Source organism: Mytilus galloprovincialis, chromosome 14 (assembly GCF_965363235.1).
Source record: "Mytilus galloprovincialis chromosome 14, xbMytGall1.hap1.1, whole genome shotgun sequence".
NCBI lineage: Eukaryota > Metazoa > Mollusca > Bivalvia > Mytilida > Mytilidae > Mytilus > Mytilus galloprovincialis.
In genome coordinates, this window is record NC_134851.1 from 14,395,505 (window position 1) to 14,421,168 (window position 25,664).

At 33.2% G+C, this 25,664-nt stretch overlaps 1 protein-coding gene across 1 annotated transcript; it reads right to left on the reverse strand.

Moving 5' to 3' along the window:
- Positions 1 to 4,044: 4,044 nt before the first annotated feature.
- LOC143058831 (transient receptor potential cation channel subfamily M member 8-like) lies at positions 4,045 to 16,937 on the reverse strand. The gene is made up of 8 exons (XM_076232309.1): positions 16,891 to 16,937; positions 14,892 to 14,999; positions 11,990 to 12,173; positions 10,310 to 10,440; positions 8,423 to 8,588; positions 6,778 to 6,913; positions 5,475 to 5,556; positions 4,045 to 4,155 (listed from the first exon to the last, which is right to left on the reverse strand). Exons 2-5 carry the CDS (start codon positions 14,937 to 14,939, stop codon positions 8,562 to 8,564), a joined length of 390 nt encoding a protein of 129 aa, XP_076088424.1. The 5' UTR covers positions 14,940 to 14,999; positions 16,891 to 16,937; the 3' UTR covers positions 4,045 to 4,155; positions 5,475 to 5,556; positions 6,778 to 6,913; positions 8,423 to 8,561.
- Positions 16,938 to 25,664: the final 8,727 nt, after the last annotated feature.

The following is a 25,664-nucleotide window of genomic DNA, read 5'->3' on the forward strand; positions in this document are numbered from 1 at the left end:
GTCTGTTTGTTTTGGTCACGTATCGTTGTCAATATAAAGGAATTGATGCGACTGTGAAACAAGTGAGAAGTTTAGCTAGCTATAAAACCAGATTCAATCCACCATTTTCTAACAAAATGCCTGTACCAAGTCAAGAACATGGCAATTGTTATCCATTCGTTTGATGTGTTTGAGCTTTTGATTTTGTCATTTAATTGGGGATTTTCCTTTTTGAATTTTTCTCGGAGTTGGATTTGTTTTTTACTTTACTTCTCACCACCGTTTTGTTGTGGACTTTTCAACTGAATAATTACTATATCAGTAAATTTGAATTGTTAAAACCTTTGTCGTACAATATGTTATGCCTGTTATCTTGGTGAACATTTTAATCATATTTGACAAAATACATGATATTTCCAATGATTAATTGTTTTCGCATATTAACATAATTACAATAATACTTGATTATTCAAATAATGCAACTAGTACGACCATCATACGATAGCAAAAATAGCAAAAAGGAAACCGAGTGAAAAACATAACTTCAAAGATAATAAGATTACACGATAAAAACGATTAATTTGAAATAAGAAAATGTACAATTATAAAATGTATAAAACAATTGTAACGTCTGTCGTTATAACAAATAACATGAGAGTTTTACGAACGAATTTGTTTGTAAGAAATTAATCTACATCTGTTAGAATATACCATTCAAAATACTTAAGTATACTGTGAAAACTTTAAAAACATGCCGTCTAAGCTACCACTTCGGTAATAATTCAATATTACATGATATCGATTTGAATTATATACATCGTCGGAACTAAACACATTTATTCTAAAAACAGTTGTTGGCATGACACGGGTTATGTTCTTCTCATATATGTTATGATGGTATGATACTAAACCCCTAACGGGAAGGATTGTGCCTGATGTTAATATGATGAAATCATAATCTTTCAGTCAGTTTAATTGAAATCTGGAGCTGGCATGTCAGTTAACTGCTAGTAGTCTGTTGTTATTTATGTATTATTGTCATTTTGTTTATTTTCTTCGGTTACATCTTCTGACATCAGACTCGGACTTTTCTTGAACTGAATTTTAATGTGCGTATTGTTATGCGTTTACTTTTCTACATTGGTTAGAGGTATAGGGGGAGGTTTGAGATCTCACAAACATGTTTAACCCCGCCGCATTTTTGCGCCTGTCCCAAGTCAGGAGCCTCTGGCCTTTGTTAGTCTTGTATTATTTTAATTCTAGTTTCTTGTGTACAATTTGGAAATTAGTATGGCGTTCATTATCACTGAACTAGTATATATTTGTTTATATTAGAGGCCAGCTGAAAGACACCTCCGGGTGCGGGAATTTCTAGCTACATTGAAGACCTGTTGGTGACCTTCTGCTGTTTTTTTTTTTTTGGTCGGGTTGTTGTCTCTTTGACACATTCCCCATTTCCATTCTCAATTTTATATCATATTAGTTAATGCGCTTTTAAATGTTTAAATGCGCACTTCGTCATTCATACTCGATATGGAATCAGAAAAAAATCAAATGTCAAGAACAAAAAAAACATGGATAACAAATTTTGCACAACATACCTCACTATAAAGCAATGAGAGGTTTTCTGTGACAAATTGTTGATAACATTTCGTCTCTAGGATATATTTGAGCACAAGGGTCACAAAATCTTTTCTGTTGTCAACAAGAGATTTTCTGAACAGATTAGATACTGCACTGTCTTTATTTTTTAATGAATCCTAAAACAAAAAAAATGTTGTTTAAATTCAAATTAGCTTATTAAGAGTACACCTTACATAACATTTCAATTATATCACCCGCTTTCATGAACATTGCATAACACACTCCTTATTTACTTTCACATTCTATTTATATTTAACATTGTCTTATCTAACAGCACGTATATAAGCTTCTGATTAATGCATCCCCATTCAAACCAGTTCTAATGGTTCAAAGGAAATAGAAAAATTATCACATTCGTTTTTCTTCCGGTCGACAGTAAAAACTAGTGTCAAACTGTGGCGTCCTGTTGGTTGGTACTGGATGTATGAATATGCAGTGCGCAACGTCTGGTCAGTATAGGAACGTTTAATTCACAGCCTATCGTAAAGGGAATCAGATACTGTCTGAGCGCAAACAACCCTAGCACTAACTATTTAAGAAGTCCTTAAGGTGGTACATAACACTACAGGGAGATAACTCTGAAAAGTCAGCTAAACGTTTGAATTATGTTGTGTTGCAAAAGGAATATTAAGCTTCTCAATGATCAAAATTGACGTTTGTCAAACTTCTATATAACCAGTGTAATTTTTCTGACAAAACATAAAAACGAAGATGTGGTATGATTGCCAATGAGACAATTATCCACAAAAGACCAAAATGACACAAACATTAACAACTATAGGTCACCGTACGGCCTTCAACAATGAGCAAAGCCCATACCGCATAGTCAGCTATGAAAGGCCCAGATAAGACAATGTAAAACAATTCAAACGAGAAATCTAACGGCCTTATTTAAGTAAACTAGGGGCTCTAAAGAGCCTGTGTCGCTCACCTTGGTATATGTGAATTAAACAAAGGAAGCAGACAGTTCATGACAAAATTGTGTTTAGGTGATTGTGATGTGTTTGTACATTTTACTTTACTGAACATTCTTGCTGCTTACAATTATCTCTATCTATAATGAACTTGTCCGTGTAGTTTCAGTGGAAAATTTTAGTAAAAAAAAATTACAAATTTTATGAAAATTGTAAAAAATTGATTATAAATGACAATAACTTCTAAGGGGGTCAATTGACCATTTTAGTCATTTTGACTTATTTTTGAGTCTTAAATTGCTGTACATTATTGCTGTTTACAGTTTATCTCTATCTATAATAATATTCAAGATAATAACCCAAAAAGGCAAAATTTCCTTAAAATTACCAATTTTGGGGCAGCAAACTAACAACGAGTTGTCTATCTGATTCATCTAAAAATATCAGGGCAGAAAGATCTTGACCAGATAAACAATTTTACTCCTTGTCAGATTTGCTCTAAATGCTTTGGTTTTTGAGTTATAAACCAAGAACTGCATTTTACCCCTATGTTCTATTTTTAGCGGTAGCGGCCATCTTGGTTGGTTTGCCCGGTCACACAACACAATTTTTAAACTAGATAGCCTAATAATGATTCTGGCTATGTTTGGTAAAATTTGGCCCAGTAGTTTCAGAGGAGAAGATTTTTGTAAAAGTTAACTAAGATTTACGAAAAATGGTTAAAAATTGACTATAAAGGGCAATGACTCCTTAAGGGGTCAACTGAACACTTTGGTCATGTTGACTTATTTGTATATCTTACTTTGCTGAACATTATTGCTGTTTACAGTTTATCTTTATCTATAATAATATTCAAGATAATAACCAAAAACAGTAAAATTTCCTTAAAATTACCAATTTAGGGGCAGCAACCCAACAATGGGTTGTCTGATTCATCTGAAAATTTCAGGGCAGATAGATCTTGACCTGATAAACAATTTAACCGCGTGTCAGATTTGCTCTAAATGGTTTGGTTTTTGAGTTACAAGCCAAAAACTGCATTTTACCCCTATGTTCTATTTTCAGCCATGGCGGCCATTTTGCTTGGCTGGCTCGGTCACAAAACACAAATTTTAAGCTACATACATCAATGATGATTGTGGTCAAGTTTGGTTTAATTTGGCCCAGTTGTTTCAGAGTAGAAGATTTTTGTAAAAGTTAACGACGCCGGACGACGGACGCCAAGTGATGAGAAAAGCTCACTTGGCCTTTTAGGCCAGGTGATTTAAAAATGAACGAACAACAAATATGTAACACATAAACAAACGACAACCACTGAATTACAGGATCCTGACGTGGGACAGGCACAGACTTAAATAATGTGGCGTGTTTAAACATGTTAGCGGGATCCTAACCCTCCCCCTAATGGCTTGTTCAAAGTTTTTATTTTTTATATTTTTGATAAAGGGTCAAAGTTAATATTTTGACAAAATTTTATGAAAATTAAACGAGACAATTGTTACCCGTATTTTCTCAATATCCTGTCTCTTTTCCATGTTGAAAATCTCTTTTTCCGCTATATCAGGTCTATTCCATCGATCAACCAATTTAATTTTCTTTTCCGTACCCATCTTATTATCTAGTATAGAATATATAATTTACATAATAAAGGGATCAACCATATTGTTTTATAACGAAATATTCAACTGAAAGACACTTCTCAAATCTATCATATTCAATTGTACATTTAGTAGTATTGCCTTCCAATACTAATAAAGTTGTTATTAGCCTCAACATTTAGACAATAAAACACACCATATTGAAAATCCTCAAGTAACAAGGACACCGACCTTTTTTTCGTTTTTTTGTGCTCTTTTAGTTCCATTATTGATAAACTATTTAACTATCAATTTATAACAGTTTGATAAAATAAAGATTGATAGATGTATTTCTAATAGTATCCATCTGATGAGTGAAGCCTTCTTCAACTGATTTCTATAGTTTGTTCTTATGTCACTCTGCCACATCATGCACATTCTGTATGTCCCTAATTAGGAGCCTAAAATTTAGTGGTTGTTGTTTGTTTCTGTGTAACATATTTGTTTTTGTTAATTTTTTTGCACATAAGAAAAGGCCGTTAGTTTTCTTGTTTGAATTGTTTTACATGTTTCATTTCGAGATATTTAATTGCTGACTATGTTTTATTGGTTTTACTCATTGTTGAACATGTTGAAGGCCGTACGGGGACTAATAAAACTGTCTGTTGTAGAAAGTTAATCTTTTTATTTTTATATTTTAAAAACACCCCTTGTGAATGGTTATATCAATAAGATTTAAGTACACAAGTCATGTAAATATTGGTGAATTGTCACATCTGTTTTAAGTCGAGGTTTAGTTTACGCGTTACATGGAAATCTGATAGTGCGAACTCATGGTTACATCACTTTGCTATTTTTGGCACAATTAAAGAGACAAAAAGAAACACTACGATTTCTAAAGATATCATAAATAGCCCTTGAATATATTGGCACACAACATACACACAAATCTTTTGCATTGCACATCAGTTCAGTGTCATCATGATAGTAAAAAGGTTTACCATAATTAGAGACCGAAATAACAAAACAAGCGTGGAAATAAAACCTCGGAAACATATTTCGTCTTTGAAGTCTGGAAATTTCATTTAAAAATACTTTACTGAATGATGGCAAGATTCGATAATAAATAAAATTGAGAATGGAAATGGGGAATGTGTCAAAGAGACCAATTCGACCAAAGAGCAGACAACAGCCGAAGGCCACCAATGGGTCTTCAATGCGGCGGGAGTTTCCCGCACCCGGAAGCGTGCTTCAGCTGAAATGTATACTAGTTCAGTGATAATTGACGTCATGCTAAACTCCAGAATATACACAAGAAACTAAAATTAAAAATTATACAAGACTTAAATAACTAGTATACCTTTATTTCTAATCATGAAAATTATATTTTGAATCATCCTGTCCAATGTTTCATTTGTATCGTCTAAGGAGAAGACGTTGATCTATGAGAAAAATAAAAATCAGCATTGACTTAATCTCTAAATAAAATTGACATTGGGTAGGTGTTGCTCGGTGTTTGGTTTTCTGTGTTTTGTGTACTATTTTACAATGACAATGTCACCGAATTTTGAATATCTCTTTGTTATCTCCTGTCTCGATTTTGGAATATTTGACGCAATGTTAATTTATTAATGTATATTAAAAATAATTTTATCTTAAAACTGGAAACATAAAGATGCATGAAGGCTAGAGAAGACATATAATTAAAAAGGCAAACAAAAAAGTATAATTCGCATTATAAGATTATTTGTTTACGAAGAGTTCATATAGTACTATTAGTTACATAGTGTGCTAGTGACCTAATATGGTATATATGGGGTCAGTAAATTCCATATGGGGTGAGAGCAAAGCTCGAATCCCCATATGGAATTTACTGACCCCATATATACCGTATTACGTCACTATCTCACTATGTAACGAATTTATCTTACCGACTATCTTAACGGGCGAAATTAAGACTAGTGATTCTCAAAATGAGCAAGTCTTCAATACTGTTAGCATTAAGAAAATATTTCCATTGATCCTACAAAAACAGATGCCAACAATAACGACTTGTATGGTTTAAATGTGTTTTATGAATTTATTTCAATCTTAATCATCAATTTCTTCGTCTGTTGGAACTTTTAAGTTTTTTTCTCCGTAACGTTTTGTTTTTATAAAGGGACATAACACCATTACTAACCGTGTATGAAATAAGCCCCGCCCCCTTCCTACCTAATATGGAATATAAAGGGACGTAACTCCACTACTAACCGTGTATGAGATAAGCCCCGCCTCCCTACTAACCGAATATCAAATATACACGGTTTGCACGCGGACGCTTTTAACCAATCATATTACTAGAAATTTATAGGAGGTAAGATAATATGTATTACATGGTTTAAGTTTTACTTTATATCTGCATTTAACATCATTCGTTTTAAGGATAGGTTATACTTGAGCCAACATTAGTGCAATATTAACCCCTACAGCACATTTGATTCAATATTAGTTTATTTCCATATTTTTGAGATATTTAAATATAAAAGGCTCGCCATATCACAATATCAAGTCCAATATTTACAAGCAAAACACACAGCTATTATAGCATAAGGAACTACTGCTTGAATGAATATGTCACAAAATAAATTGACAGTCACAAAAGTAGAACATGGATTTTATACCATTTTTCTTTTCTGCAAACACTCCTTCAGTTGTTCAACGAGCTTGATTGGATCAACGTTCGTATCTGTTGTAATTCTTTTAGCTAATGGCAACATTTCTGAGGTGAATGTTTCAGTAAAAATGCTGCTTTCGTCACTGTGTACAAATATAAATTTATCATCTTCAAATAAGCAACAAAAAGGGAGAAGACCCCAAACATACTGTGGATTCATTTGTTATTGTGGATGTCAACTCTCGTGATATATATTTGTCTTCATAGTTTTGTGTACAGACCAATACAAAATGCACTTCGTTGAACATTTATAGTCGTATGTATCCTATATATACATACGAATGAAACTGCAGTGGTTAAAAATTAAACATGAGATGAATGTGACGGATACGATTTACTGATAACATTATTTTTTTTAAATCTCAAAACAAACGTTAACATCTTGCAACTATCTGCATAAAAAAGGTACTATTTTTGTTGGCTTTGTTTCCTGTTTTATTAATTTTGGTTTTAAGCTCCTGGTGTGATAATCAATCGCTAGTATTTACCATGCAGCTGAAGTTACCTTAGTTCTTGTTAAAGATAGCGTTCTGGCAACGCTTTCTTAATTTTGTGTCTTAAGATGATGTTTTTTTTCTTATCAAACTTGGGAGATTCTGGTGTTTGATGAACTGTGGAGATGGTTATTTTATTGTGGATTTTTGTTTATGATATATGGTCGAAATAGATAAAGGCTGAACTAGTCAAACCACGCCAAATTTGTGAAACATGTGATTTTTTTTTATTTACATGCATAGCAGAAGACGCCAATACCCTTTCAAAAAAGTAGATATTGACGAGATGAGATGAGCAGCCTAACGACACAAAAATAATTAGTACCCAGCAGCAAATCCTGTGTAAAAATACTTCACAGACATACAACCTAATTGACTAAAAAATTTAACAAAAAAATAGATAAATCTAACAAAGACTCCGACAAAAAAGTATTCTGTAGTTAATATTGCACACAGTATATAGTATACAATTTCTAGATAAAGTTCAAATTGAGTAAAATATAAATACAAGGATTAAACAATATGAAAACAAAACTATACAAATCTATTGCGTTCTATTCGATCAACTGAACCCACTTGCACTAGTAACGTCTAAAGCAATCCCAATATAGCTGCATGCACAAATACCGAGGCACGCCATTAATAATATGACAAGAAGACAAATGAAGGCAGCAAACTGTAATATGTGTAAAAAAAATTAAACTTCAGCACATAAAAACTATAACTTCACGCTCAATTAATTGGAATTCCCTCGATTTCTGTCTCTTTGAACAGTGGTAAGCTACCAATTACTCTTATTCATGAATACCATATCAAATGACTAAGGATTGTCTATTATATTTGATTGTTTTTAAGTTTGTTGGTGCATTACGCTTTTTCAGTAACCTTGACTACATAAAAGTAGTTAGTAGTTATTTGTGGAGGGAGTCGGAATACCTGAAAAGAACAGGACCACTGGCCTAGGACAGAAAAAGAACCAATAATATTTATCATTTAGATAAAATATATATTAAAATTAAAGAAAAACTGCAATTGTGTGACGCAAAATAATAGAAATTATTATTATCTTATATTCCTAGAATACTATTCAACACAAACCTGGTTTTGTTTTCACTCAATCTATAACCTTTAGATATGAAGTCTGCCGCTTTGCCAGACCCTTCTATTATCAGAACAGGCATACCACGTTTAACCGACAGTAACACTCTTTCAAATGTTTTACATCCACCTTCTACAATCAACAGTATAACCGGAATCTGTCTTTCTAAAAACAACAAAAACAGCAAAAATTCCAATTGATTTGCAAGGTTTGGGAAAGTTCAAATTACTAATTATAAAAGATGTTCCTTTATGCAATGGTACGCTCACAGTTGAATGCTTCCTTAAACATGTTGAATGACCAGACCTTTGTCTCTAAATATTCATGATGAAAATTTGTCCGAAAGTGATAATCGAAGGTAGTCATCAGAGCCCTTTTACAACCAATAGGGTGATATAAAGTAAATTTTTCAATAACAAAATACATATTTCTCAAATTCTTGTTACCATTTTCTCACAATGAAATTCAACATATAAAAATATTGAAATAAGTTTTACTCATCAAGTGATGTCTATCAAATATGATTTACTTCGACATTCTTAACCTTTTGTCCAAAATATCCAATCACAGTCATTTTTATTTTGTAATATACAAGTCTTCACTATACTTCTAGTCCCAATTAACAATTAAAGTATCTGCCTTTCAATTATAGATATCAGTTTCTAATTTCGGGTCATCAATGATTTTATGAAAAACAAGGTGCATCAAGGAAATCACTAACAGCGGTAAACCTCAAGTAAGCATTGTTCGCCTATGCGGTAAAATTACTGTAATTAACACTACATTAGTCCGACGGTCACAATCACGTATTGGTTTCCTGAAACGATTTGTTTGTGTCACAGAGACAGAAAAAGCGTCTCGCAAACTTCTATCAATTTTAAGATACTTTAATTTTTTTTTTTATTTACATGATAAATAAAGTGTTAAATCATAATTATTTTTTAGCCAAAATTAAGTTTTCGTATGGTATAATCTCTTTAGATACGAAATTTGACCTTGAGAATATTGTGGTTATGTTTTTTTATTTCATGTATTATTATTGTGCGTCCAAAATGCACTAATATCGTACATTATTTGGCCTTCATGTTTATTTCAGTCTCGCTGATGAATCATTGGTAGACAAAACATGCGTCTAGCGTACAAAATGTTAAGCGTGGTATCTATGATGAGTCATAATGGTATACTATGTCACCATGTAAAAGATATGACAATTTATACTAAAAGTATCGATCGTACCTTCAAAAAAATAAAATCTGAGTTTTGTTCTCAACTCCGATGCCTTGTCCTTACTACCATCTACCATGACGAAGTGTGTATGATTTGGCTCTATGTTCTTCAAATCCTGAATAAAAGTACATATATACGTTAAATGGTAATTTCAAAATTTTCTCTCTCTCTCTCTCTCTCTCTCTCTCTCTCTCTCTCTCTCTCTCTCTCTCTCTCAGTCGTTATTTATGTAGTGTCTATAAAACGGCTTTACAACCAGAGACAATTGTACTGCGATTTCTTAATGAGCGTTAAGCCTTAGCAGCTCTATATTTATAAAGTTTTATTTGTCATTATATAATATGTTCTTAAATAAAAACGTTGTTTTAATGAAGGTGGTGCTTCATATATTTATTCATCTTAATCAATTTATAAAGTTGGTCTTGCTTAATTTGGTACATTGGTTCATGATCTTCTTAGATAAGTGAAAAAAGGCAAGGCCAGATATAACTTCAACAGAAATTAAAAGCTGAAATAAAACTATCTTTGTCCTTTGTTCAAAACGGTATCAAAGATATCCTCTTGTTTCGTCAATCACTGCTTATAAATCAAGAAATTTAAAAATGTATAGGAAATCATCGTCATCTTATATTTGCATTCGTTGTTGTTGTATAACTTACCTTGGCCCAAGGTAAAAATCCAAATGCCATGATATGGTCATTTTTGTCGTGTTTCTCCTTGTATTCCCGAACTGCTTCACCTACAGAAGTGGTAATTCCGTAGTTTGTTCCTCCCGTAAAAATCCACAAGCCTGAAAGATAATATTTTTTTCACTTTGACAACATAACAGAACAACATTCCTGTTATGACCACAACAAATACTTAAGTTATGTAATGTAACCTGTAGATGTCTCTTGTTATTGTTTGTCGTGTTATTGTTGAAATTTACGATACATGTCCCTTTATTTGTACATAATATCACTATATGCGTATGCTTATTGGCTTAAAGTAATCGCGAGGCATTCCGATATCAACATTTCTATATATAAATCAAACTGACATTTAAAAGATGTTGATAGTTTCCGGATATTTGTAAGTGAGTCGACAAGGCGTCTTTGCAATTAAACAATGGTTGGAACGTAATTTTAGTGTTGATGGTTAATAACGCCAATGTTATAGTTTGGTAAGTTTTTCTCAGTCTATAGTTTACAGGAAATTGGTACCGTTAATTGTATTACTACCACTGGGTCGATGCCTCTGCTGGTAGACTATAAGTCCCCGAGGGTATCACCAGCCCAGTAGCCAGTACTTCGGTACTGGCATGAACATACGGATTTTTTGTGTTATTAAAATTTGCTGTTACAAAATATTAGAAATTTTTATAAATTAAGGAATGTATCTCCCTCATGCAAAGCTCTGATTCCTTTCACGAATTTGGTTATACTTTTTGGACCTTTTGGATTATAGCTCTTCATCTTTTATATAAGCTTTGGATTTCAAATATTTTGGCCACGAGCATCACTGAAGAGACATGTATTGTCGAAATGCGCATCTGGTGCAAGAAATTGGTACCGTTAATTGTATTACTACCATTGGGTCGATGCCTCTGCTGGTGGACTATTAGTCCCCGAGGGTATCACCAGCCCAGTAACCAGTACTTCGGTACTGGCATGAACATACGGATTTTTTGTGTTATTAAAATTTGCTGTTACAAAATATTAGAAATTTTTATAAATTAAGGAATGTATCTCCCTCATGCAAAGCTCTGATTCCTTTCACGGATTTGGCTATACTTTTTGGAACTTTTGGATTATAGCTCTTCATCTTTTATATAAGCTTTGTATTTCAAATATTTTGGCCACGAGCATAACTGAAGAGACATGTATTGTCGAAATGCGCATCTGGTGCAAGAAAATTGGTACCGTTAATTGTATTACAATGTGGTGTTTTGTTGAATGTCGTCTGTCGTGTCGTCTATTTACATTTTTGGTCATTTTGTTTTTAGTTTCTCTTCTACCTATGAATTTAAATAGTCCCTTTGTTATCTTCTGCCTCTTTTATATATAAGTTTACTTTAACATCATCTTATATTCATAAATATTATTATAAATAGTGTGTACATTTTGTTTATGATTGACGAATTTCAGTTGGACGTTTCTCTTAACTTTAAACGATAGAATTAAGTAATGATTAGTCAAAATGTTCCTTCCAATACTATTTGTTATCTGCATTACGACAGACACTATGAAATAAAAAATGTCCATTTACCTACATGTTACCAGTACTAAAGACTATTTAGGTGATTGAATCGTATGGATATGAAATGCTGGCTTAGATATTCATGTTTCATTTTGGCTTACTTGTGGTGGTTATAAGATTGAGTAAACCACTTTTCAATCGACTAACAAGTGTTTCATTATTTAAGAAATGTGTCGATTCTCCTGTCAGAGAAAGTACTGCCTTTGGTGGTTTGGCATCCGGAGTCCACTTTAGCAACTCCTCATATACATCTTCATGATCTATGTCCTGGGGCACTCGAATACACTGAAAAATAAAACGACATGTTTAAATTGCATGCATCCGACACGTTCATTGATAAAACAGTAATTAAAAGTAAAACATAGAATACAAATTTAAAGGCAGACCTGCATTCGTTAATTAATTCTTAGGTTTTGTAAAATGTTTTTGTATATATCAACATTTTGACAATTTATATCCCTTTGTATAAATCTTCTGAAGATTTCTGCCGACCGTGCAATACCCTCAAGGGTAATGAAGGTCGTCCAAATTTCCTTCGTCTGAAGATTTCCTGGCTCGTGTGTTTTTGCCGACTATTTCTATCGTTTTGTATATTTTTTCAAGCGATTTCTATCCCTCGTGGAAATTTTCTGGCAATTACTATCCTTTTTTGAATGTTTTAACTATGTCTATTCTTATATTTCAGTTTCTTAAAGGTGCACTAGCTACGAGATATATAAAAATTAAAACACAATTTCCTTTTTTGTTCAATCTTTTTGTTCAATCATTGATGAAAATGAAATAGTGAAATAATAATTCGCATGTAGCGACCAATATGGTAAAATTTTGTCAAAATAAGCTAAGATACATTGATGATGAATTATTCACTTGCAAGTGAATAATTCGAGCTCACTGAATCCGTATGCATGTGAACTTCATGTCTACCCCTTAGCTAGAGATGGATAACACGTGCATTATGCGTGTTGAATTATTTAAAGGAAAATAATGTCAACATTGAAAGTTAAACAAAGCTTAATCATTTGAATGCATAATTCGATCCACAAAACAGCATTCTTCTACAGGTAAAACCAATGATTAACAAATATTTTCAACATATAATATTAGATTAAACAGACCTAGACAAATTGCACGAGATTACTTTTTATTTATATCTATATTTATATTTAAATCGCTCATATGACCATCGGAAGTATTCGAAGGTCAACGCGATAGTTAACTAGGTGACGTCAAGACTAAAATACACACGAACCGAGCTTACATATTCTCGAGCCCATGCCCTGCAAATTTGTATTTTATACTCTTTATACTTTGGACAAGTGTTTCACATTGTTATAAATCAAATATGAGAATTTGAGTCAAATCGATGTACACAAATTTGACAGGCAGTGCCCCTTTAAAGTTTAAATATACTTATAATAAATCATGCAAAGTTAATTAATGTATTTATATCGAACAGTAGCGAGTAGAAGCTTAAGCATTTAAAAAATCAAAAAAATCTGAAATCTTAACAACACATTATTTTTGTAAAGAATTTCGCTTAAGCAGGTGCTAGAGACCGTAACTTTGAGATGAAAACACAACAAAAGCACTGTTCCTTTGCTTTTTGTATGAACTATTTAGAAAATGTATATGCCATATGCAGGTGAAGTTGGTATATTGCTGCTAAGATGGGGGAAATTGATAATTTCAAAATTAATATCGTCTCGTTCTAGTACTGAGGTGACCGTGTATATCAAATTCGAGGTATAAGTCTAGAAATGAGGCGGAGGAAGCCGTTTCGGGTGATTCCTCAATTTCTGGTTCTGGGGGATGCATATAAATTGAACCCAATCCGAAAAGTTTGGATTGTTATTAGAAAGAAAGTCATCAATATCTCTGAATTAAAACATTTGTGTAAAAGACATGACTTCTTCGATCTTCTTGGTATTGACAAGTGTCCGATTCATATGTAAATAACACGAGTCGGCAAGGAGAGGCACACAGTTCGTTCCCATAAAAATGCCGACAATTTGTTGAAAAAATCTACCTTCAAATTCAACAAATATGTTGCCAATAAAAAAAACTCCAGCAAACTGATCAAAGCATGCTAAAAACAGGTCATTTTTTTTTATCTGACTGTTTATGACGACTTTATACTAAATCCATTGATTGTTCGATATGTACTGATTAATAATTTAGTCTTAGATGCATGATTTTTTATCAGTTATTAGTAGCCTTGAACTAGCTGTCTTTAACTGTGAGTACTCTCAGATCAGTAATTATTGTCTTTTTGTTGTTGGGATATACAAGTAACTGGTCACGTCCACTCTGTGGTTTTGTTAGAAGTATTTCTGTTAGTATCCATCTGATGAGTAAAGCCTTTTTCAATTGATTTTTATAGTTCGTTCTTATGATGTACTTTTACACCACAGTCCCAGGTTTGGGGAGGGTTGGGATACCGCTAACATGTTTAACCCCGCTCCATTCTATATATATGTTCCTTTCTCAAGTCGGGAGCCTGTAATTCAGTGATTGCCGTTTGCTGATGTGTTACATATTTGTTTTTCGTTTATTTTTTCCAACTTTTCCAGCTGAAAGAGTTCAAACTTTTGTTCAAAAATAAAGTTTTAATCTGTGAAACAAAGAATTTAATAAAGATTTGTAATTAATTAAGTCAGTACCTAAGCGCTCAATTCTGAGCTGGTACAAATGGTGTTTAACACAAAGTTACAAATTATTATTATTCTTGATCTATATATTATAATTATAATGAGCCTAATTTCGGCAAGTAGTCATTTTGAACAACAACCAAAACTGTAGCTTTGATTTGTCACCAATGCGTTACAAAACAGTAGAGGTTAACTTCAAATTATCTTTAAAAAAATGCTTTCGATTATGTTTATTACATGTAACGTGGGCTTTATGGAACGATATTTGGTTGCATTAAATATTCATGTGTTAACAAATACGTATTGTAAACAATGCTGATTTTTCAATAGGAATACATAAAAAAAATGAACATACAGGAACTTTTTGTATCTCCCCTGTGTCATCTCGCTTAGATACGATCATCCCCTGTATAATTTTGTTCGGTTTCTCAAATCCACTGCTAACAAACGTTTGTGTCTTTTTCTATAAAAAAAAAGTATAGAACTTAAGTAACTACGCAAAATAATGTAAAATAATGTAATCGAATATTTACCAATGACACAGAATGACTCCGGTATTGGAAACAATTTCGTCCGTATGTTATGGTAAGTACATCCATAGTAAATCAGCTAACAAAGTGTGGAATGATTGGGTCAGGTTCACATTTATACATGTGTATGTGTATCTATTAGAAGCTCTTTGTTTTAGTTTAACAGATTGGGAACGAACCCTCTATATGGAGTTTATACCTGTATAGAGGGTTTATCACTCTATAGAGGGATATATTTGTTTAGACTGGATTTAAAGAAGGAGAATGGCAAATTGACATTTTCTGGTAATATTGACTATAATCTTTAGCATTTTATGTATCAATTATTGCACTTTACTACAAATATAGATACCCAGTTTTCTGCTTAAGTGACAGAATTAACATGCAATCTATCTACCTATCTGAAAACCTGATCACCAACAATAGGGACAGTTGGCCTTTAAATTTTATGTTAAATCTAACAATAGAAATCAGTTCATTCAGGCATAGCTGAGTGAAATTTACGTGATCATCACAGTTTTCAATTAAGATGAACAATAGATTGTATATTTAGTCAGATTAGCAGAAAATTGGACATGTGCATATTAGATTAAGTACATCAATCGGTTCATCATATGTTGCAGGTTACTGCCATCATAAGTAGTAAATGCGCATTTTTCAAGTTCTGCTTTAAATCATGTCTAAACAAATATGATCCTCTATAGAGGGATAATTTTATCCCTCTATAGAAGGATAATCCCTCTATAAAGATATTAACACCATATATATAGAGTTTGTTCTCAACCTGTGTAACTGAGAAGTAACAAACAAATGATTTGCAATTAAAGAAAAAAATTACTCTTTTAAATGGAATTTGTACATTTTGAATTTATTGTTGGTTATATTAACTCTCTGTATGTGTGTGTGTGTCTGTGTTTTTTTTTTTTCTTGTTTCATTTTGTTCTACTCTGTTGTGTTGTTTTTTCCTTGATTTAAGAGTTTTATTTTTGCTTGTTGTTGTTTTGTTTTATTTCTTATAATACTTTTGACTGAGAATTTTAAATATTAAACCGGCTACTAGATACCGATTATACATTTGATCATATAATGTCAAAAAAAAAAAAGTAAAATCACAAAAATACTGAACTTAGAGGAAAATCTAATCGGAAAGTCCATAATCACATGGCAAAACCAAATAAAAAAACACATCAAAAACGAATGGACAAGACTGTCATATTCCTGACTTGGTACAGGCATTTTAAAATGTAGAAAATGTAGAAAATGGAGGATTGAACCTGGATGTCGAATGACGAATAACGAAACAACTGCTAACTTCACATGCATTTGCCAAACCTCTAATTATGCACAAATGATTTATAGAATAATAATGATTAAAAATGCGTTTATTCTAGCCTCTAACTAAACGTTTCGAAATTCATTAGTAAATTAATCCCAAAAACAGACCTGGTGTCATCATATTTTAAGCAAATGAACTCTCACAATCATATTTTATCTTTAAAAAAATAGAGGTACATAAGAGAGCGGAAAGCTACCAAAGGAACATCTAAATTTATAGGTCTAAAAGGAGCTGATAACGGCATGGAAAAAAAAACAACGAAAAACGACCAGTTGTGTTACTCATGTAATTCCAAACCCGTTGAGAAGTCTAATTCGTTAAGGTCATATAAGATTCGTTAAAGAGCAATGATTTTTCCTGATAGAAACTGATAAACTTATAAGTTGTCCTTGAATTGATATGGTAATCCAATGTTAATTTTTTAAGAACAATACAAAATTTATAAGTTATTTGAAAAAGACTTCCGCTACATATAAAAAAAAGAATACCTGTTGCTTTTCCTTTATGTCATTTTGATTTAAAGATTTGTTTAACCATATATTGTCCTTCCTTACGCTCTTGCATGTTGATTGTATCTTCTGATCAGCGTCCATCTTTCAAAACAGCATCTACTTTTAAATTTGAAAAAAATCATCACTAAAGACTGTTCTTTGCTCACTTAAGATTAGCTGAAATATAATATTTATAATGATCACCTAGCCATTTAACGTGACGGTACCCAAATTGCACCTATTTTGATAGTTTTTTTCACCTACGTCTTTTAATGATCCAGACAAAAACTTCCATTCTGTGTTTATTTTGTAGATGTATCCTTGTTTACTATATAGTTACACCAATTTAATTTTGAATCCATAATCCAAAAAATGGGTCCGAACAGACCTCCAAACGACCCAGGATTCCATAATGAGGAGTACCCAAATTGCATCCATACTTAAATTCACATCCTTCAAAATTGTATAACAGTTGTTTTGTTCCATTTCTCCAAATATTTACAACAATATGACATTAGTCCATGCCTACTATCCATTTTATAAGAAATGGGTGCTTGTAACATATTTAATTTGCTCATTTTTAAAAGATGACATTTTGAGAACGTCGCATGACGACGTTTCAGTAGATATACTTTTTCGAGTGAATGCTTTATCTGTTGATATTTACTGTAAATGTTTTGTGTATATTTAAATATATTCAGCTATGTTGAAAGACGTGTATAATGTCAAATCATAAAAATACCAAGTGTTTAGTCTAAAAAAAAACATGTAAGATTTCCACAGCTATTTTTGTTAGATATGTGCAGTTTGGGTACTCGGTGGAATTTGGGTACTGTGACGTTACAAGCCAGTATATTGCACAAGAGAGACCTTCAAAATCTGGTTACCTACTAGGTCGTCAATGGTCATATGTTGTCATTAGAGAGGCCTCAAAATCTGGTCACCTACTAGGTCGTCAATGGTAATATGGTGGCATTACAGAGGCCTTCAAAATCTGATCACCTACTAGGTCGTCAATGGTAATATGGTGGCATAAGAGAGGCCTTCAAAATGTGGTTACCTACTAGGTCGTCAATGGTCATATGTTGTCATTAGAGAGGCCTTCAAAATCTGATCACCTACTAGGTCGTCAATGGTAATATGGTGGCATAAGAGAGGCCTTCAAAATGTGGTCACCTACTAGGTCGTCAATGGTAATATGGTGGCATGATAGAGGCCTTCAAAATAGGGTTACCTACTAGGTCATCAATATATATATGTTGGCATTAGAGAGGCCTTCAAAATCAGGTCACCTACTAGGTCATCAATGTTCATATACTTATGTTGGCATTAGAGAGGCCTTCAAAATTTGGTCACTTACTAGGTCGTCAATGGTCATATGTTGGCATTAGAGAGGCCTTCAAAATCTGGTCACTTACTAGGTCGTCAATGGTCATATGGTGGCATGAGGAGAGAGGCCTTCAAAATCTGGTCACCTACTAGGTCGTCAATGGTAATATGGTGGCATTAGAGAGGCCTTCAAATCGGGTCACCTACTAGGTCGTCAATGGTCATATGTTGGCATTAGGGAGGCCTTCAAAATCTGGTCACTTGCTAGGTAGTCAATGGACATATGTTGGCATTAGAGAGGCCTTCAAATCCGAGTTACCTACAAGTACTTTGTGAGTTATTTTGGTAGCCATTAGAGAAGTCTTTTCGAATACTGATTACTTGCAAGGTTTTTGCGAGTTATTTGAAGGCATTAGAGAAGACTTAGAACCCTAGTTACTTGCAAGGTCTCCACCAGTTATTCACAAAAGTCTTCGAAACCAGACCTCGACTCGTATAAAAACATGGTCCACTCAAACTATTTCATGCGTCGTTTTTTGTGTGTGTGGAAAATATAGCTTCCAAGTGAATTTTGATATAAGTAAAGAGATCTGAACTTTGACTGACAAGACCAGTATCTTCTTACCTCTCTAACACATTTTAAAATATCATTCGCTGTCTTAATTTTTTTTACAAATCTCGCTAACAATTTTATTAGAAATCTCATTTCATTGTGAAAATAATATGTGTTATATATTTTAAACAAAAATATGCTGATTATTGATATAACCTTTATGTTCTAAATTGTTATTTCGAACAAATTTTCACATCACGAATTAAATTGTTATTCCAAAAACACTAAGTGTGTTTTTTTTTTTCTCACAAATTCATTTCTAATTTTCATTATCATTATATTATTTAATTATTTTAATGACTATAACCAATGAACCATGATAACGGAAAGAAAATAATTCTGCATTGAGAGAAACAAATATTTGAACAGTGATTTTATATAACCAGTCAATTACGGACAATATGTTGATTGATTGATAGATTGTTTTTGCTTAACGTCTTACATCCAGTAGAGGACGTTAACAAACCAACTAACATACAGGTTTGCTCAAAATACCAAAGAATGCTATTAAAATTCAATTTGAAGTATACAGAAAAACTTTCAGGAAAGAAAAATTTACATTACACCTTTCTTTTTTTTAAATATATTTGTCTCCTGCAAGAACTAACACCTTTCCAGTACCAAAGGTTTGTCTGATGTGGAAATAAATTTTGGAGTGAAAACACTTATACAGGATAAATTTAACATTAAAAAAACTAAACTTGATCAAAATCACCGTCAAAATAATAATAAAGGACAACAACAAACCATAAGCATGCTTTATTTTGTCTTCATAATTTGATATGTATTTATTCTAGTCCGATTCTAAATGCATACTTAAAATACTGTTTAACCCGATGTTAATGGAGTACTCACTTCAAATTTCAATATTTTAGACCCTGATTACAGGAATACTCACTGCTTGTTTCCATTCAGTCTATATCCCACTAGGACAACAAATGAAAGAACAATTCAATACATGATTCCAAGAAACATGTTGGGAACCTTTCCAATAACATTCCACGAAAGATGTTCTTGATATTGTCTTTTATCTAATTCACAGTAATCAAATAACTTGGAATCGATATGTAATAACCACTTCGTATATTTGTTCGTAAAGAATTTAATTATCATCAAAATTATGAAATGCACACTATGCACTGCTTTGTTACGATGTACGTTAAAGAGAACAACACACGTTGTGGGCATTTAATGAACTTTATTTCAACAGACAAATATAATTTGTAGCCAATTTTAGTATCAATTAATTTTGAAAGACAACAAGTATTATATACTGAACAACAAAAGAGACTTAACACTATTTTTTTAAATATTTTAATAACAGATACATATCAAAGGTAAAATTGATCGGAAATAAATAAATAACCGCATATTGCAGTATACCAACATCCTCAGTGATTGATATAATCTTGCATCCAGTTCATGTTTAGTTATGGGCATAGAAAACTCTAGAGGAGAGAACCGAATACAAGATAATGTCTTTACGTTTCAGAAACCAAAATGTGGACAACTATGCACAAGAGCTCACTTGATAATAGCACTGAGATGTTGACAACATAACTAGTCTGGAGATACAAAAATGACGCATAATAATCAACAATATTATCATCCGAGATCTGTAATCTTATTTGTACCATTTCACTAAGCACAAATATACAAATCCTCATTGACCTTTCCCGTGAACATCGCCTCATCAGTCGCTAAAGTGAAGGTGTGTTCCGTCAACATTTTATTACATAGTATTTTTTTGTGTATTTCTAATGTTGTCTCTTGCTCATCAACCATAAATGCATACATGTAATACAAATATCACAATCTACATATGAAAATCTTTCTTCATTTTGGTACTAATGGGTGGGAGAGGGAGGAAGATATCAAAGACCTCATCAACCCAAACAGTCAATATGTATTGCCTGACCAAATATATCCCTTTAACCAACCACTTGAGTATTGCAAGAATAAGGATGTATCACATGTACTTCCGCCAAAGATATCAACCAATGAGGTTATACCCATATCCCACAGGGATTGATATAATCTTGCATCCAGTTCATGTTTAGTTATGGGCATATACAACTCTGTTGCCCATACAGCATATGTGCATGCCAATCCCAAATAACACCACTAGCAAGGCTTTCTCTTAAGGAATAGTATTCCCAAAACTCAAAACAAAAATGTCTTCAACACTTTTATTCAATATTATTCTTTTATTTCTTTACAATGCTACTAACCATTTCAAGATACGTGTATAACCAATGTTATTTAAACTGATCGGGCGGAGCTTATGTTTTAATTTGCATAAGGACAGTTTATTTGAAGATGTGTGTGATAAGGATGATTGCCGTTATAATTATTATTGAATTGTAATCATCTATCAGTGTCACCAAACGCATATTCAAATCAACTGAGTGTATGATATGGAACGAAAAACTGGATACTTCGTTGATGAGTTTATCCCAAAACACCTGTCTATAGATGGACTGGTCTTAAATAAACGAACTTTTTAAACCCCTCCCTGTCAAGTGAAATAAAATCTAGTAGTACACAGTTCTTTATAAATAGTTTCATCATTCAATAAATTTTCATTAATTCAACCACCTACAAACTTAAAAAGTCGCGTTAAGGCAATGAACTCATATCAAAATGAACATTATTTGAATCACATCTTCGGCATGATGAAAGCTTGTTGTAAGCAAAGGAACTTCACCTCCAAGTGTCAACTATGCTGGCTTGTCGCTTACTTTACTGTTGTTGGATCAAACTCACTCTTTACTTCCTAAACAGGAACATTGACATTGTATTTTTATTTGACTCTTCTCTGCTCTGCTGAAAATATATTAACTAATAATAATTTGCTTATTTGTATTTTAGTACAGCATTAGTCACACTTCGGAAAAATCCCTTCGCCTACAATGCACGTGGAAAACCACTAGGGAATCAGTGTCCCTCGAACTGTACACAAAGAAATATAAATTAAAAAATTTCGCCATACATAAAATTTTAGCATACATTGGTATATAAAATAAAAAAAATAAAAAATATTGCAACAATTAGTCTTCAGACAAACAGATTTTTGTGACATCTTTAAACACACCAATGAAATTATATACACAGCCACTAGTAAACATCTCAAAATTACGGACATTTTTTTAGAATTACTTCTAAATAGGTTCAGTTAAACATAAAGCTGTTCCATCAGGTTTTTTTTTTAATTCAAATATCATGCCATACTTGCATCCAATTCTTCTGCCTTTCTCTTCAATACAGACAAATATAATTTAGTGTTATATCTTTATCTACACTATTTCTTTTTATTATTATTATAGTTTCTGAAATCAAATCATAACTTAAACATGTTGTACTCGCCAGATTCTGATGAGAAAAATACTGTCATTGAAGGTTGATCCTCATTGACATGAATTATCGTGCTATGTCATATTGCTTCTCCTTCATACACCAGCTTGTCGGTTACACCCATTATCTGAAGACAAAAACATTCTATTCATATTCAATGTTCATTCAAAAAGACCGCTGAACGAGGACCTCGAGGAAGACCTTATAATTCAGTACTAATATATATAGGAAGATGTGGTATGAGTGTCAAGACACATCATTCCAGCCAACAAATCTAATACCAAGTGACATGTAATTTCACACTAAATGCTTTCAATTTCTAAATCATACTATTAGTTTTGTTTAAACATATTTATTTATAGTGGATTGGGAAACAAGTTTTGCAACTTATATTAATCCCTTTCCACTTTTCGCGTGCGAGTGCTCCCTTGTAGCGGCATTAGCCTACTCTTTTTGAAATCTACAAGGGTGTCTTTAACGTGCTAGAGATATGGCTCTCTCTTAACACGGGTCAGCCATTTATATCCCCTTTCGACGGACTATCATCGTTTCCTCAAGACATTACTCGCAGATGGTGTCAAGGGAGTCGAGAGCCGAAAATTGAGTTCCTGAAATTTTCATCCCACACGGGAAGCGAACCAGGAACCTTTGTATTAGTAGTACGATGCACTAACAACCACACCACGGCTCTCATCCTACTATTCTTTTCTTACAAAGTCTTATACGGGCATTTAATTTTCTACCAGTACCTAGAAAGATATGAAATAAAAATACATAAAACTCAAACGTTACAAAATTTATCCTATAGATACACTGGTTTCAAAAAACATGTTTGGGAACCTTTCAAATAACATTCCATGAAAGATGTTCTTGATATTGTCTCTTTATCTTAACTACAGTGATCAAATAACTGGGAATAGATATATATATATAGAGTGCATTTCTTTCTAACAAAAACGATGCAAACGGCTAAGCGCGCACATGTTTTGGTCATATCTTTCAAACATGTCATGATTTCCTCGACAGAAGGTTGCTAGCCTGCTCACAAGGAAGTATTAAACCAAGAGTTTCAGATGCTGTTGGTGAAATCGTCGCTACGTAAATTGTACGGACGCCATCACGAGTTGCTTGACCGTTATTGAATAACCGTTTAACAGAAGATATCTAATATGTTTCTAACGTCGTAACTACAATCCACTTCCCTTTTTACCACGAATGTGACTACCGAATTAGTCTTTTTACCAGGTTTGTAATAACATGAGCAACACGTGGAGCAGGATCTGTTTGCCCTTCTGGAGCACATGAGATCCACCCCAGTTTTTGGTGGGGTTCGTATTACTTAGTCCGTATAGTTTTCTATGGTGTGACTTTCGTACTATTTGTCTGTTTGTCTTTTATTGTATAGCCATGGCGTTGTAAGTTTATTTTCAATCTATGATAGAATGGTAGATTTGATAAGTCAGAAATAAAATAAAAACCGCATATATAATAGTACTATATTTCATGTCACATTTGTTTTATCGAGTATTAAAACTGGTGTCACAAAGCATCTCGAAGACCACAACGTATCCTCATTTCAAGTCAGTATTTGGTTTGGACATCCCTACTAGCATAACAAGTGTCACTATATGCAACCAGTGGCGGATCCAGGGGGGGGGTTCCGGGGGTGCGCACCCCCCCTTTATTTTTGCCGATCAATGCATTTGTATCGGGACATATGTTTTGCACCCCCCTTTGCCCTGGGTGCCCTGGGTTAGCACCCCCCCCCCCTTTCGAAAATTCCTGCATCCGCCCCTGGCAACGACGGTGCATGGATAAACTGGTGTTCTGGATTTATGGATTTAGTTTATGGCATATTGTTACATGTCTATATCACGGCCAATAAATATCGTAAATCATTATAAATAATAAGTGATCGATAACAATCAAACATGAGGTCCATACAGACCATACTCACCGCATATACGTGTTGGAAGAGTGTCATATCCTGAAATAGCGATGGCCGTGGTATAACACGAATGTTAGCATTGTTTAAAAAAGGCTGCACAGATTCTAGGAGTATGCGGAGATTTAGATAGAATGGCGGACCAGTTTAGCTGTCGTCAAGCAAAACACTGTTTTAGAGAGGGGGAAAGACCAGTTAATGACGAAACAGTTAATCATTTTTTTTCGATAGATATTGTAAAATATCTGCCAGTCGACACAATGAGAATTTTAAGCGCCGACTTGTATGGATACATGAGCAATGTGCAGAAAACCCGATAATTCATACGTACGGTACGCGGGTATGATTTATATGAAAAAATGCCAAGAAGAACATTACAACAGTCAAATGGAAATAAATGTGTATCCCCATTCATATACAATTAAGTACGATATCACATAACTTTGGTGATATAGGAACCTGCCATTTTGTGAACTTTTCTCCCATTTAAAATTCATAGGTGCTTCAGAACCTGTATAATCCAGTCGTTGTATTTTACACACCACGATCACTACATTAACAATATTTGGGCCAAGTTTTGTTATAATCAGCTTAAAAGTTTGAGAGAAATTAAGTATAAATTAATATAAAATCTACAGAGATTTGTAAAAAAAAATGTCCAAAAAATGGAATCACGCTGCATCATGAAAGAATATAGTGTAAAGCAATAAATGGTATGAGATGACTAATACCACTCATGTCACGTGACCTTTTTGTTTGTATTAAAAGATACCTTTGGAACTATCCCAACTCAACAGAGGTTTCAAAAACGCCTAACGTAAAACTTATGTTAAGACAGCGTTCAACTGAGAGTGAAATGAAAATAGATAAATTTTATGGGGGGGGGGGGGGGGGTCAACAAAATTTTGTATGTTTGATTTCAAAATGATCACCCCCCTTTTCCCCAGGTAAGTCCCTTAATTTTCAAATGATATTTAACTGCTCAAGGATGAGACACAAGTGAACAGGCTAATGATACAGCAGTTCAATATTTCAGAAATCATGCAATATACATGTACAGTAACTGTAAATTCGGAAGTTTTTTTTCGGAAAATTGAAAAATATACAAATTCCTCATTAGGATCTGCATTAATTAATGTCATAAGCATAAAATTCTCCAAATAACCAAAAACATTATATTATGAAATACAAGATCATAAATCAACTACAGAAAGTCGAAATGTGTTTATTTTTATTCTTATATATTGATATTTTATAATTATTAATTATATTCTTTTAATTTAAAAAGTGATATCTTAAATATAAAATTTATTTTTATTGATACTTTTTTTTTTAGCTCACCTGGCCCGAAGGGCCAAGTGAGCTTTTCTCATCACTTGGCGTCCGGCGTCCGTCGTCCGTCGTCGTCCGTCGTCCGTCGTCCGTCGTCGTCCGTCGTCGTTAACTTTTACAAAAATCTTCTCTTCTGAAACTACTGGGCCAAATCAAACCAAACTTGGCCACAATCATCATTGGGGTATCTAGTTTAAA

What these genes read in the sequence shown, in the direction of transcription:
- LOC143058831 (XM_076232309.1), bottom strand. Translation starts at nt 14,939, where the DNA reads ATGATCGTATCTAAGCGAGATGACACAGGGGAGATACAAAAAGTTCCT. An exon ending in GGGAGATACAAAAAGTTCCT is followed by an intron (nt 12,174 to 14,891) that starts GTATGTTCATTT and finishes TTTATTTTTCAG; the next exon opens with TGTATTCGAGTGCCCCAGGA. An exon ending in CAATCTTATAACCACCACAA is followed by an intron (nt 10,441 to 11,989) that starts GTAAGCCAAAAT and finishes ATTATCTTTCAG; the next exon opens with GCTTGTGGATTTTTACGGGA.